The sequence below is a fragment of the Cynocephalus volans genome, chromosome 10, assembly GCF_027409185.1.
Source record: "Cynocephalus volans isolate mCynVol1 chromosome 10, mCynVol1.pri, whole genome shotgun sequence".
In the NCBI taxonomy this organism is placed as follows: Eukaryota; Metazoa; Chordata; class Mammalia; order Dermoptera; family Cynocephalidae; genus Cynocephalus; species Cynocephalus volans.
The window spans coordinates 82,390,865-82,405,473 of NC_084469.1; the positions used below are offsets into that span (position 1 = coordinate 82,390,865).

At 34.5% G+C, this 14,609-nt stretch overlaps 1 protein-coding gene across 1 annotated transcript in view; it reads right to left on the reverse strand.

Moving 5' to 3' along the window:
• Positions 1-14,609, reverse strand: part of LONP2 (lon peptidase 2, peroxisomal) — a 100,415-nt gene that overhangs the window by 68,188 nt on the left and 17,618 nt on the right. The window contains exons 6-7 of the mRNA XM_063110765.1: positions 13,410-13,504; positions 4,886-5,144 (exon numbers count right to left, since the gene is read on the reverse strand). Of these exons, the coding sequence (XP_062966835.1) occupies positions 4,886-5,144; positions 13,410-13,504 (354 nt within the window). The remainder of the gene's footprint in view (positions 1-4,885; positions 5,145-13,409; positions 13,505-14,609) is intronic.

A 14,609-nucleotide genomic window follows, 5' to 3' on the forward strand; every position in this document is an offset into this window, starting at 1 on the left:
TAAAGGGCTCTCATAGGCTATAATGCAAACCACCAAAATGATATTTACAAGGAATGTGTAATATTTAAAAAGTTTGTGTGTTATAATGTTCAATGGAAAGAGTAGGATTACAATTCTGTTGCTTAAAAATATGGCAAAAGCTGCCCAGTGAAAAATCTAGCAGGAAAGAAACAAAATATTAACAGTGATTATCTTTGCATGGTAGAAAAACATGAGGACTTTTTCCTTTGTTTCCTTATTTTTCAAATTTTCTACTAAGGGTGTGTATGTGTGTTCAAACTGGGAAAAGTAATAACCTTAAAAAAGATCCTAATAATCTCAAAAAGAAAAAAAATCGGTAAGGAACTGGGATTTTAATATAGCGTGTCTAAAATCCAACTGTTTTTCTTCTAGCAGTCATTCCTCAATCCTTTTATAGGCTAATTTGCATGGATGCAGTCATCTAAAGGACTGCATGACTTTCAAAATATAATTATGTTGTAATCTTACATGAATTCACAAAACAGAGAGCATTTACCATGTTTAGCACTGTGCTACATAAGCATCATGGGGTGATAAAAAAGGAGGATAAATATAATATAAAAATATATAAATATGCAATAAATCATACATATTTACATTTTGTTCTGGTTTTGGTGGCTGGCCCATACAGGGATCCAAACCCTTGACCTTGGTGTTATAACACCACACTATAACTGAGCTAACCCACCAGCTCTATTTACGTTTTATCTCCACAGTTGTGTGGTAGAAATACCAGAGGCCTATATTATTTAATCATTAAAGGAGCACAATAGACAGTAAGTGGTCAGATCAGAGAAGAATAAGATCATAACTGACTTCGCTTATATTAATGGAGGAAGCCTTGGTTCAAAGTCTTAAAAATAAACCTAAGTTTTAGAGAGGCAAAGAAGAGCTATATGCAAATATAGGTTGTAAGGAGGATAGTGAGCAAACCATAAAATGTCTGGTATACTACGCTAAAAAAAACATTAACAGCTTAATGCTTCAGTTATTTTCCCTTTATAGACTAATAATAAAACAACTAATTTATTTATAACTTCACCATTTCAGGTTGCATATGAAAATTTATCAACATAGAAATTTCAAATGTGTTTGTTTTCTTCTCATCTTGTTTGAAAACTGATCCAAGAATTCCTTCCAATGATATAACTTTATTGTCTGAACAAACAGCTGGTAAGTACTTCCAAAGAGTTAATATCAACAGTGACTTGAGAAACATTATAACAATAAGCACAAGAGTACTTCAAAAGTTCATGAAAAGATTCGTATTATGTTTTAATTCTGTTTTCCACGAACATTTCTAAAGTACTCTTGTATATTATTCCTTTTTACCAAAGAATAACTAATGAAAAACAGATTATGTAAACATGATTGCATAAAGCTTCATCCTAAGTTATTTTATATTTTATATCTGTGAACTGATTTAATTATTTAAATATAAAAATTTAAGTTATAAAAACTCATAAATAAGAACAGGTATTTTGTGGCTTATAAAGTGAACAGAAAAAATCCCAATGGAGATAAACCCATATAAGAAGTGTTGAGAAGACTGAAAACTTGCATGAGTTAACATGGAGCATAAATATCACTCCATTCTCCCTTAAAGCCCCTAAAAACAATATGAACAAAAACAATGGGCCAATGTTTAGTCAGATCATTATTTTCCCAGTTTTAAGATTTAAATGTAAACCAAGCCCTTCTTCCTCGCCATTTCCCAGCTCATTAACATTTAACTCTAAAAAATACATCTTTGATTGTTTTTAAAATAAATTCTCAACCTACTGGCACCTTCCTTCACATAAACAGGCACTTCTAGCAAAAGGCTGGAGTTCTGTGCATGGGAAACTGGGGAGAGTGAGTGACAAAACCGAGAGAAGAAGCAAGGAAGGTAACATAAAGAATCTCTGTTTTACTTGGCTATTTTAAGACTGAAAAACAGTGGTGCCTACTCAGAGGCTGGGGAAAAACAAAACTTTTCATGAACTCTAATTGTGACCATGTGACCAGCACTCAAATGCCAAGACCTGGGTGTTTCCCAAATGCCTCAACTGTCACATGGAACCACATGGTCCCACAAACACTACCCATCGTTGTGCTACAAAGCTCTACTGTTCTTTCTCTCCTCCTCTGCATCTTTCAATTCATAATTCCAATGTAAGCACATACTCTCTTCTTGTTTCCTTAACAACCATACCTGCTTCCAGGTTTTCAAATAAAAATTTTCACCAGGCTTTTTAGGGGCTAGGTTGGTAATACATCCCCAATAACACAAGGGCAGGTTGCTGTAGTGTTTAATAAAACATCTGGTACAATGATGGCTAGGGAATACTTATCAGCAAGGTATATCTAAAATCAGTTTTAACAGAATGAATCACAAACAATTCCAGATACCTTTTATTTGGCAACAATTACAGCCTCTATAGATGCCATACATTTATTCTTATTTTTTATTTTTTTGGCAGCTGGCTGGTATGGGGATCCAAACCCTTGACCTTGATGTTGTCAGCACCATGCTCTAACCAAGTGAGTTTACTAGCCATCCCCATTTATAAAAAGCTTCTACTTACAAATATTTTAGGCAGTGGTGATTGTAACAAACTCCTTTTGCAAAAGATTCACAAAGTAAATTCTTATTTTCTTTAGATTTAATATTCTTAATATAGTCACACACGAAAGTATACTCACTTGAAAAAAAATAAACAATTTTATGTCAGTAAAGATTTAAAATAGATATCTATTTAAACCTAACAATATTCAAAAGAAGTGGTGAGAACCATTGTCTACAACTAGGCAACAGAAAAATAAATTTTTTCACAGTTCTGCTACATAAAATAATAACGCTGGGAATAGGATAAATATTTTAGAATGCAATTTAAAAATCAGATTGAGGGCTGGCCCATGGCTCACTCGGGAGAGTGCGGTGCTGATAACACCAAGGCCACGGGTTTGGATCCCTATATAGGTATGGCCAGTTAGCTCACTTGGAGAGCGTGGTGCTGATAACACCAAGTCAAGGGTTAAGATCCCCTAAACGGTCATCTTTAAAAAAAAAAAAAAAAATCAGATTGAGGTTTACAAAAAGTCGTACTGAAGCCTGTAAATCTAAACATGTCCTCCTGAAAATTTAGAATTAAAATAATAACAGTGAAAGCTAATTTGTAGTCAATGTTCACTGAGTGCCAGGCACTGATTCACTGAGTGCCAGGCACTGATTAAGTGCCTTACAAGCATTACCAAAAAATCAATACCAATGTGGAAAGAAATAAGGACAGATTATCTACATGTCATTTGCCCACAACATCAATTCCACATAACATTAATTCCACAAACTAACTCTCTAAATCTCATCAAATACTCATACAATGCTACACTATAGATAAGAAAATAACTAAACTAAAACAACTCAGGGTACAAATCAAGTCACCTGAATGGGGAACACCTCCCAAAAGCTCTGCAGCTAAAATAAGATTAGGCCCCAGACCCAGCTTTTCCAGGGGTATTCAAGAGTAATGATGCCAATTTCTTTACGAAAGCAAACTACAGCCTCTAGTGGCACATGTGAGAATAAGAAAGTGTGAGCAACAAAAATATCTTAAGAAATCGCTAGAAAGAATGACCCAAATCAATTCTCTGCCCTCATTGCTTAGTTATTAAAATCTTGGAAACATTCATTTTTAACACATAAGAATTGTAAGTGAGGCTGGCCAGTTAGCTCACTTGGTTAGAGCGCAATGTTGTAACACCAAGGTCAAGGGTTCGGATCCCCATACTGACCAGCTGCCAAAAAAGAAAAAAAACAGAAAGAATAAAAAAAAAAAAGAAGTGTAAGTGAGCAAATTAAAGAGAATAAAAGTAACCATTTCTCATAGAAAAGCTTCTGAAACAGTTTCCCATCCCTGCCTAAGGTCAAAGATCCCTGTGAATAACTGCCAACGGAAAATAAGATGTCAAAAAAGTATCATGTTCATTTATAAGCAGTTCACAGTTTCCACATTTTTAAATCCTCTACATTTTAAAATGTTTTTAACACATACACTATAGGTATGTTAGGCTGGCTGGTTAGTTCAGTTGGTCAGAGCATGGTGCTGATAACACCAGGGTCCAAGGTTTGATCCCTGTACTGGCCGGCCGCCAAAAAAAGAAAAGGTACGTTTTCTCACAATTAGCAACTGCTATGATACCCTTAAACTGTGAAACAGAGGTTTATGCTTTACCAAGGCATCTTCCAATCAGATCAACACAGACCAGAGAACAAAACAATGAATATAGCATGCAAACCTGATTCTAATAATGTCAGATCAACCAGAGACATAGTTCTTACAGTTTCACATATTTTTTACAGACAGCAAGTCCAAAATACAAGGATAAGCCTTAATAATTATGCTAACCATTATCCTTATTACTCATATTCATAATATAAACCAGCCTTCATAAAAGGAACTTTAAGCTGCAAGCAGAACAAGTTTGTTATCAAAGATTTATTATCTTCTCCTATATGCCTTAGCTTATTGCAGTTATATTTTAAACTCTAGGAGTTATGAGTCATTATTTATGGAACGCTACTGGGCCAAAATGAGTGTAAAGACATTATAATATCCAATCACAAATAATTTATGATTACATTTAATTGAGATTCCAAAGAAGCTGAAGCATATCAAGGTTTGGGTATACCGTTATGCTTAGAGACTACTGGTTAGCTAGTAAGTCTTCTAAATGTCCCTTCCATTCAAGGTATCACAAATAGCCCTTAAAGAAAAATAGATATCTATTACACCTTAGCTTTTATTTATTTATTTATTTATTGGCTCTAGTCAATTAAAAGGGAAAGAGGAAATCAGAGATTAAACTCAGAGAAGTATTCTACCTGTGTCCTCGAATGTCAGACTGATCACATACTCCTCCAAGTGCAATCCTGTGGAACTCTCGACCTAGAGTCTTGGCCACTGATCTTCCCACACTTGTTTTACCAACTCCAGGAGGGCCAACAAAGCAAAGAATTGGGCCCTTCAGGTTGTTTTTCAGCTGTCGGACAGCCAAGTATTCCAGCACTCTTTTCTTCAATTTTTCCATGGCATAATGGTCATTATCCAGAAGAATACGGGCTGCCCGAATGTCCAGGCGGTCTGTCAAGTAACCCAACAGAAATCATTTGAGCCTAAGAAATTTTTAAGTGAAAGAACTCCTTTCAAGCCTGGCAAGAGCCAAAACATTTTTTAGAAAAAAATGTGATAAGAAAAGACTTGGATCCTCCTAAATGAGTCAAGAAGACCGACACTTGGTCTGGTTTTCCGCTTAAGATTTAGTGTCTCCAGAGATAGTGGGCACTACACAATTAAAAACTCAATGCTCATAACATTTCATTTGGAATGACTTTCTGATATAAATTATTTTTTATGGAGACATAATTTCTACATATTCTATTTGTACTGGCCTATTTGTTCCTTAAAGAAAAAAAAGGGTTTTATTTATTTATTTTTTTGTGACAGTAGTAATATATGTTCATTCAAGAAAACCTGAAGACACTAATAAAAAAAGAAGAAAACAGTCACCCATAATCTCATGCCCTCAAGAGATCATCACAACCTTCATTTTGGTATGTGTTATTACAGAGTGTGTGTGTGTACTTACATACTTGTTTTACAAAATGAGATTTTATGGGGCCTTCAAGTTTTGTAAAATGTTTTTTCACTTAACATATTACGGTCAACTTTCAGCGTGACATGTATTTTTCAGTAACATTTTATGGCTACTTAATATTCCATTATTTAATTATCCATGTTCATTTAACTAATTCTCTATTAGGTTGCATTTAGGTTGTTTACAAATATTCACAGTTATAAAGAATGCTTCACACTGTGCATCCTTGTGACTAAATCTCTGGATACATCTCTGATTATTTCCTTCAGATAATTTTCTGTAAATGAAAGTGCTAGGTCAAAGAAACAAAAAAGACATTGTAATGAGTTGCTTAACTGCCATCTAGGAAAGCTGTATTGATTAAAGTTTCACCAGAAGTGTATGAGTTAGGTTTTGTTTCTAGAGCCAAGCTTTCATTGGGTTTACTGATGTGCTTTAGTACTTAAAATACTCAAAGATTAAACACCAGGTGATGGAAGCCAAAATGACTTCACAGCTGGGTGGCTGCCAGGAGATAATATACAGCCTCATGATCACACTGACAGTGAAAGATGAGGGCAGGAGAGAGAAACACAATACAAGTCTCTTTCAATCAGTTATATGGAATTTGCTGTTCATTTTTCCTAAAGAAAAAAAACACAGCCTTAAGCGGTAGTTTTGCTCCCAAGGTAGTCCATAAAAACTTAGCTAAGCAGTAATATATACATAATTTAGTTACAGTACTACTGACTTTAGCCAGAGTCCTGGGTGAGTGATATGGAAGGGAATTTCTTTTCCCTTTTCTGGCTTCAAAACCCAACCAAAGAATGTATGAACAAGTGAAAGAAAGTTTCCCATTGTTTCACAATGCTAACCCTGACACTAAAACCTACCACAGTAAACACAAAAGAAAACTTCAGACCAATCCCATTTTGTATGGCTCTAAATATTAAAATGCCAGTAAATCAAATCTATTAAAAGATTAATTTACTAAGTCCCAGTGTGATTTTAGTTATGCGAAGATAGTTCAATGTTAGATTATCAATATACTTATTGATATATTCATCACCATGTCCAAGGAGAGACACCTTCCACCAACATTATCATTTTGTACCTAAAAAGGTACTTTTATAACAGATAAATAAATTATGGTATATCTATACAAGAGATTACAACTCCAGCAATAAAAAAGAACAAATTACTGATTGTATTAGTCCGTTTCTGTTGTTTATAACAAAATATCTGAAACCGTGTAATTTGTAGAGAAACAATATTTATTGCTAACAGTTTCAGAGGCTAGGAAGTCCAAAGTCTGGGGAACACATCTGGTGAGGTGACTTTACAGCAATGCAGGGTGTCACGTGGCAAGAATGGCAGACCAGAGAGAGAGCTAAGTCCTCACTTTTAGATCCCTCAGAACCATGCCCATGACCACCATTAAACCATCAATTTATTAATCCATTTACTAGGGTGTGGTCCTCACAATCTAATCACCTCTTTAAGGCCTCATCTTTCAATTACCATAACAGGATCTCCCACCCTCTAATACTGTCAGAGCGGGGCTTAAGTTTCTAATACATGGACTCTGGAGGACACAAATCAATCCACAGCACTGATAAATGCAGTAACATGGATGAACGTCAAAACAGTTATGCTGAATGAAAGAAACCAGAAAAGGAGTATACATGATTCAATTTATATAATATTTTAGAAAATATGGATTAATCTATAGTGGTTGCTTACAGACTGGGAGGCACAGAGGAAAGGGAGGGAGGGAAGAAGGAAGAGATTACAAAGGAGTATGAGGAAACTTTCAGAGGTGACGGATATGTTCATTATCTTAACTATGGTGATATGGATGTACACATGTGTCAAAACTCTTAAAAATATACACATTACATAGGTGCAGTTTACTGTACACGGATACTTCAAAAAATTCATAGAAGAAAAGAACTGAAAGATATTATGGATCTTTCCATGAATTTTTTGAAGTACCCTCATATGTCAATTATACCTTAATGACACTGAGAAATAAATTGACCAATATTGCTTCTAAACAATTCCTTCTATAGTTCACTGGTGTAACCTGATTTAATCTGATGAAAATTTAAGAATTCCCAGAATTTAAGAGAAAACAAAATGTGAATTAGTCTCTTAACTTGAAACACAAACATTCAAACAGAAAGAGACACTTAGAATCTAGGGAATGATAGGAGGGTAAATTGACAAAGCATTCATGAACAAAAACAGCATAACTTAGATTATACTTGCTTAGATTATTTTGCCAGAACAGAAACCTAAGAACTGTAATGGGGATACAATCCAAAAGTTGTCAAAACAAAGAAAGATGGTGAGGCCAATTTCATCTTAGTAGCTAGCCATACCCATTCATAAATGTGTTAAATGATCTTATCAGGAAAAACCTAAAAAGGAGCTATTATTAACCCTAACTTTACCCCAGCATAACTAATTTCACACAAACATGCTTTGTTCTGGGCCCTCTTTGGGAATAAATAAATAAATAGATATTCTCAATGCTAGAAAGGATGATCCTCAGTAGGCCAGAGGACAGACAAGTACTTTTTAATATTAAAACTCGACATCCTGATATCTGGTATGTGTAGCCATATCTTATGTGGGACATGAATGTATGTTTTAGGGCTAACATTTTTTTTAAATCTCTAGCACTTTTTTAAATGTAGGAATTTATCAGTGAGGATAACATAGCTATTCGATTTTTAAAAGTCAACCGTACAACTACTCATGTCAACAGTAGATTAGGCAATCGGTCCACTATTGAACGCGATATCTGGTATGTAAATTTAGCAAAGAGTGTCTAATAACAGAAACAAATGCTAATAAAATGGTTCTCAAAAGTACAAAAGACAACTGAATATATCTTATCCCAAGAAAAAATACATAGCCAAAACAGAAAAACTGGTAACAAATTCTTTTTTTTTTTGGCAGCTGGCTGGTACAAGGATTGAACCCTGGACCTTGGTGTCATCAGCACCATGCTCTAACCAACTGAGCTAGCTAGTCAGCCCTCAAATGGTCTTGACAGACAGCAAAATTCTATTGAAGGATAAAAAGAATTTAAACTCTTTAAACAAGCTCTAGTAGGAGAAAAAAACAATTCAAAATGGCAATGCTGTTTTATTGTTACCCTGTCTGTATAGGTAATCATTTTTTCTGTAAAACATAAAGAAAAGATTTACCATCTATAGTAAGGATCTGGCGGCATTTATTGTCAACTTATGTCAAAGTACTAGGTCTTCTTATGTTCCTGACAAATAGTACATAAATATAAACATTTACTGTCTGATTGACTACTGGTATTGAGAAATACATATTTCACCAGTTATAGAAGTCTTCTCTCCAAAATCAGGCAAAACATACTTTTGTGTAGTATCCTCTTTCCCTGTTTGATCCCAAGATCTAGAGGATGGAAGTTTGACCTCTGAATACTTTCCATCAAGAAGTAACGTAGGGCATGACAACAGCAAGACGGTTGAACAGGACGTTCCCGCTTTCATCCCCACCACAGAAACACTGATTTAGGCAACTACCCAACACTCCCTAACAACCAATGGATCAAGGTAGAAATCAAAAGAGAAATAAAAAAAAATCTTGAGACAAACAATTATGGAAATACAACATAACAAAACTCATGAGATGTAGCAAAAGCAGTTCTAAGAGGGAAGTTTATAGCAAAATTGCCTACTTTTTAAAAAAAGAAAGGTCTCAAACAACTAACTTTACTAGAAAAAGAACTAAGCCCAAAGTTAGCAGAGAAAGGAAATAAGAAAGATTCTAAGCATAAATAAATGAAAGAGACTAAAAAAACAACATAAAAGATAAACAAAACTCCCATTTGCAACAACATGGATGAACCTGGAGAAATTTATGTTGAGTGAAATAAGCAAAGCACAGAGGGATAAATACCACATGTGCTCATTCATGCGTGGGAGCTAAGAGAGAAAGGAAAGAAAGACCACAGTAGTGTGCGTTGGTCTTACAGAGGGAGGAAACATTCCTAGGGCTACAAAGTGGAGACGGGGGGGGGGGGGGAAACGGAGAGGGGGAGAGAGGTTGGAGGAAAATTGAGTAGGGGACATGGGGTACAAAGGTAATTTCTGGTGGTGGGTATGCCCCCAGTATGAATCTGGCCCTCACATAATGGGAACGAGGGGTGACATATAGTTTTGTATCTCATGAATATTCATAATTAATTAATTTTTTTAAAAGATAAACAAAACTAAGAGTTGGCTTTTTGAAAAGATAAAATTGACAAACCTTTAGATAGACTAAAAAGAATGGAGAAGATGCAAATACAATTATAAATGAAAGAGACATTACAACTGATACCGCAGAAATACAAAGGATCACAAGACACTACTATGAACAATTATATGCTAAAATGCTGAATAACCTAGGAGAAACAGATAAATTCCTAGAAACATACAATCTATCAGACTGAATCAAGAAGAGAAAATCTGAACAGACCAATAATGAGTAAGGAGATTGAATCAGTAATCAAAAACCTGCTAAAAAAGAAAAGCCCATGACTAGACAGCTTCATTGGTGAATTCTACTAAACATTTAAAGAAAAATTAACACCAATCCTTCTCAAACTCCTTCAAAAAATTAAGAGGAGGGAACACTCCCAAACTCATTTTACGAGGCCAAAGCCAGATAAAGACACTACAAGAAAAGGAAATTATAGACCAATATCCCTGATGAACATAGATGCAAAAGATCTTCAAGAAAATACTAGCAAAGCTGAATTTAGCAACATTTTAAGATACTCATACTGCATATTCAAATGAGATTTATCACTAGGGAGGCATGGAGAGTTCAACATATACAAATCAATAAATGTGATACACTTCATTGACAAAACAAAGGATAAAAATCATGTGATCATCTCACTAGATGCAGAAAAAGCACTGAACAAAATTCAGTATCTTTTCATGATAGAAACTCTCAACAAATTAGATAGAGAAGGAATGTACCTCAACATAATAAAGACCATACATGACAAGCCAACAGCTAACATCATACTCAATGATGAAAAGCGCAAAGCTTTTTATACAAGATCAGAAGCAAGACAAGGATGCCCACTCTTACCACTTCTATCAACATAGTACTAACCAGAACCATTAGGCAAGAAAACTAAATAAAAGTCATCCAAATCAGAGAGGAAGAAGTTAAATTGTCTCTGTTTGTAGATGACATGATTCTATATATAGAAAATCCTAAAGACTCTACCAAAAAACCATTAGAACTATTAAGGCTGCAGGATACAATGTCAACATAGAAAACAATTTTCTTTCCATATACTAAGAACAAACCTAAAGAGAAATTAAGGAAAAAATCCTGTTTACAATAGCACCAAAAAGAACAAATACTTGGGTATAAATCTAAAGAAGGAGATGAAAGATCTGTATACTGAAAACTATAAGACATTTATGAAAGAAATTAGGCATGAACAAATGAGAAGATATTCCATGTTCACAGACTGGAAAAATATTGTTAAAATGTCCATACTACCCAAAGCAATCTATAAATTCAATGCAATCCCTAACAAAATACCAATGGCATTTTTTACAACAATGGAGAAAAAAAATCCTAAAATTCATGTGGAATTACAAAAGACTCTGAATAGCCAAAGCAACATCATGTAAGAAGAACAAAACTGGAAGCACTGTATTTCCTGACTTCAAATTATATTACAAAGCTACATAATCAGAAAAGTATGGTTCTGGCATAAAAACAGACAAAAAGACCAATAGAGCAGAGTAGAAAGCCCCAAAATAAACCCACACATATACAGTAAACTAACTTTCAACAAGGGTACCAAGAATACACAATAGGAAAGAACACTTTCTTCAAATAAATACCATTGGGATATGCACATGCAGAATGAGGAAACTGGACCCTTATCTTACACCATACACAAAAATCAACTCAAAATGGACTAAAGACCTGAAACCGTAAAACCCCTAGAAGAAAACATAGAAAAAGCTCCTTGACATTGGTCTTGGCAATGATATTTTGGATATAATACCAAAATCAAAAATAAACAAGTAAGATTACATCAAACTAAAAAGCTTCTGTACAGCAAAGGAAACAATCAACAAAATGAAAAGTGACCTATGGGATGGTATAAAATATTTGCAAACCATATGTCTGATAAGGAGTTAATATTCAAAATGTACAAGAACTCATACAACTCAATAGCAAAAAAACAAATAGCACAAGTAAAAAATGGGCAAAGGACCTGAACAGACATTTCTCCGAAGAAGACAAACAAATGGCCAACATTTATATAAGAAGGGGCTCGACAGTACTAATCATCAGGGAAATGCAAATCAAAACCACAATGAGATATCATCTCAAGCCTGTTAGGATGGTCATCCTCATTAAAGAAACAAATGATAACAAGTGATAGCAAGGATGAGAAGAAAAGGAAACCCTTATACACTGTTGGTGGGAATGTAAATTGGTACAGACATTATGAAAGCAATACGGAGTTTCCTCAAAAACTTAAAAATAGAACTACAATATGATCCAGCAAACCTATTTCTGTGTATACAGCTAATGGAAATAAAAACATTATGTCAAAAAGATACCTGCACTCCCTCCCATGTTCACTGCAGCATTATTCACAGTAGCCAAGATACAGAAACAACCTAAATGTCCACTGACAGAAAATGAATAAAGAAAATGTGGTTTTACATATGCAATGGAATATTATTCAGCCTTTTTAAAAAAAACAAGAAATCCAGGCTGGCCAGTTAGCTCAGCTGGTTAGAGTGTGGTGTTAATAACGCCAAGATCAGGATTTGGATCCTAGGGCTAGAAAACCATCAAAAATTTTTTTTAAAAAATGTATTCAAACGTAATTGATTATATATATTTGTGGGGTACAGGGTTGAATTTCTATACCCATTTACAATGTGTAATAATCAAATCAGGATAATATGTTCATCATTACAAAACATAATCATTCCTTGTGTCTATCAACCAATTTCTCTCTAATCCTCCTCCCCTTTCCCACTTCTAGTCACCACAGTTTTGTTCTCTCCTTCTGAAGATTCAACTTAAAGTTCCTTAAAAAAAGGAAATCCTGCCATTTGCAACAACATGGATGGATGTGAGAGCATTATGCTAAGGGAAGTAAGCCAGACAGAAAGACAAATACTGTACAATTTCACTATATGTGGAATCTAAAATAGACAAACTCATAGAAGCAGAGAGTAGAATGGTGGCTGCCGGGGGCTGGGGGCAGAGAAAAATGGAGGGTGATGGTTAAAGGGTACAAAGTTTCAGTCATGCAAGATAAAGTTAGGCAAGTTCTGGAGATCTGCTATAAATCACAGAGCCTACTGCTAGCAATACTGCATAGCATACTTAAAATCTGCTAAGAAGGTAGATGCTAAGTGTTATTACCAACACCATCAAAAGAAAAGCCAATAATTATAATAATGAAAGGGGTGGGAGGAAACTTTGAAAGGTGATGGATATGTTTATGGCCTCAACAGTGGTGAGGGTTTCATGGGTGTATACTTATACTAAAACTCAAGATGTATTCATTAAATATGTACAGCTTTTTATATGCCAATCATACCTCAATAAAGTGGTTTAAAAAAATTAAAAATAAAAATAATTTAACAGCTCTAATCAGTGGAAAACATTTGATATGAGAATTTTGTATGAACTTTCTGAGTGACAATTAGACTGCAAAAAAGGTATATTTTGTGGCTCACCAGTTGTACTTTTATTCCAAGGAAGTTCCACCATAAGTTCCAAATAATTTCTAGTCAGAGCATATTCTGGCATTGACTGAGGCATTTTTTTGAGTCTGTGGGGAAAGAATACATAGAAACATGTTCAAGGACATAGAAGAATTCCATAATAACAGAAAAATCAACCACATCTCCTTTTCTTGATTAGATACATCATGAACACTCTGTTCAACAAATCTGAAGTTTTAAAATATCTAGTTAATGAAAAGTATATTTTGTTTTGCAATGTATTTACAAAACAAAATAAAACAGATACTTGCAAACTGGGCAGGGAAAACTATCTGATTCTATCCTGGAAATATGACCTCACCAGTATCTGCCCCTACTGAGCTCACAGGGAGAGGCTCAAGTTACACATGTCCATTGATTTACTTATCACAATAAACTTTAAGTGCCTAACCACGCAGAACACAATTATGTATATTTCTTGTATCAGAGATGAGGTCTGCTCATAAAAGCAAGGTAACATGAGCTATTTAATTTAAAAAATGCAACTTCCATAACATATGCAGTGCTTAGCAAAGTGTTCTGCACACAGTAGATGCTCTTCATCTACTAACTAATGTCAGTTAGTATTAAATATCCCCCAACTACATTTACTAAGGTTCTTAATTATGAACTTCAGAAAGTCAGATCTTTACTTAGTATTCATGCAGGTTCATTATAATAAAAGAAAATGCAACACAGTTATAAAGTCGAAAGTATGTAAAGGAAAATATGGTTTTCTTTTAACGCTGAGGTTATCCAGAAAATGCAATCAACCCATATGTACTGGTTTGTCATCAAGGTTTCCCTGTACTTTTTCTGGTACAAGGAGAAATTGACAGTCCCTGCCCTCTAGAGTTTATCCAAAAAAGAAAATAGTGACATGTGAAGAACATAATGATAACTGAACAAACATTATGTCTAAACAAAGAAATACACTCTATTCTTTCAGACAATGAAAAAGCAGCTACAATAGTTATAACACTTAACAGCATACTATAGGTGAAAGCTGTATGATTTGTCCTCAGTATTTGAGAAAAAGATTAGCGAAAGTGGTGTTGTTAATTCAGGATATTCAGAATGTTTCAAGAATTTGATTGAAGGAATATGTTTCAAGGATTAGATTGAAGGAAATCTTACTTGAGGAAATAAAGTAAGAGGGTAAAGCATTCCACA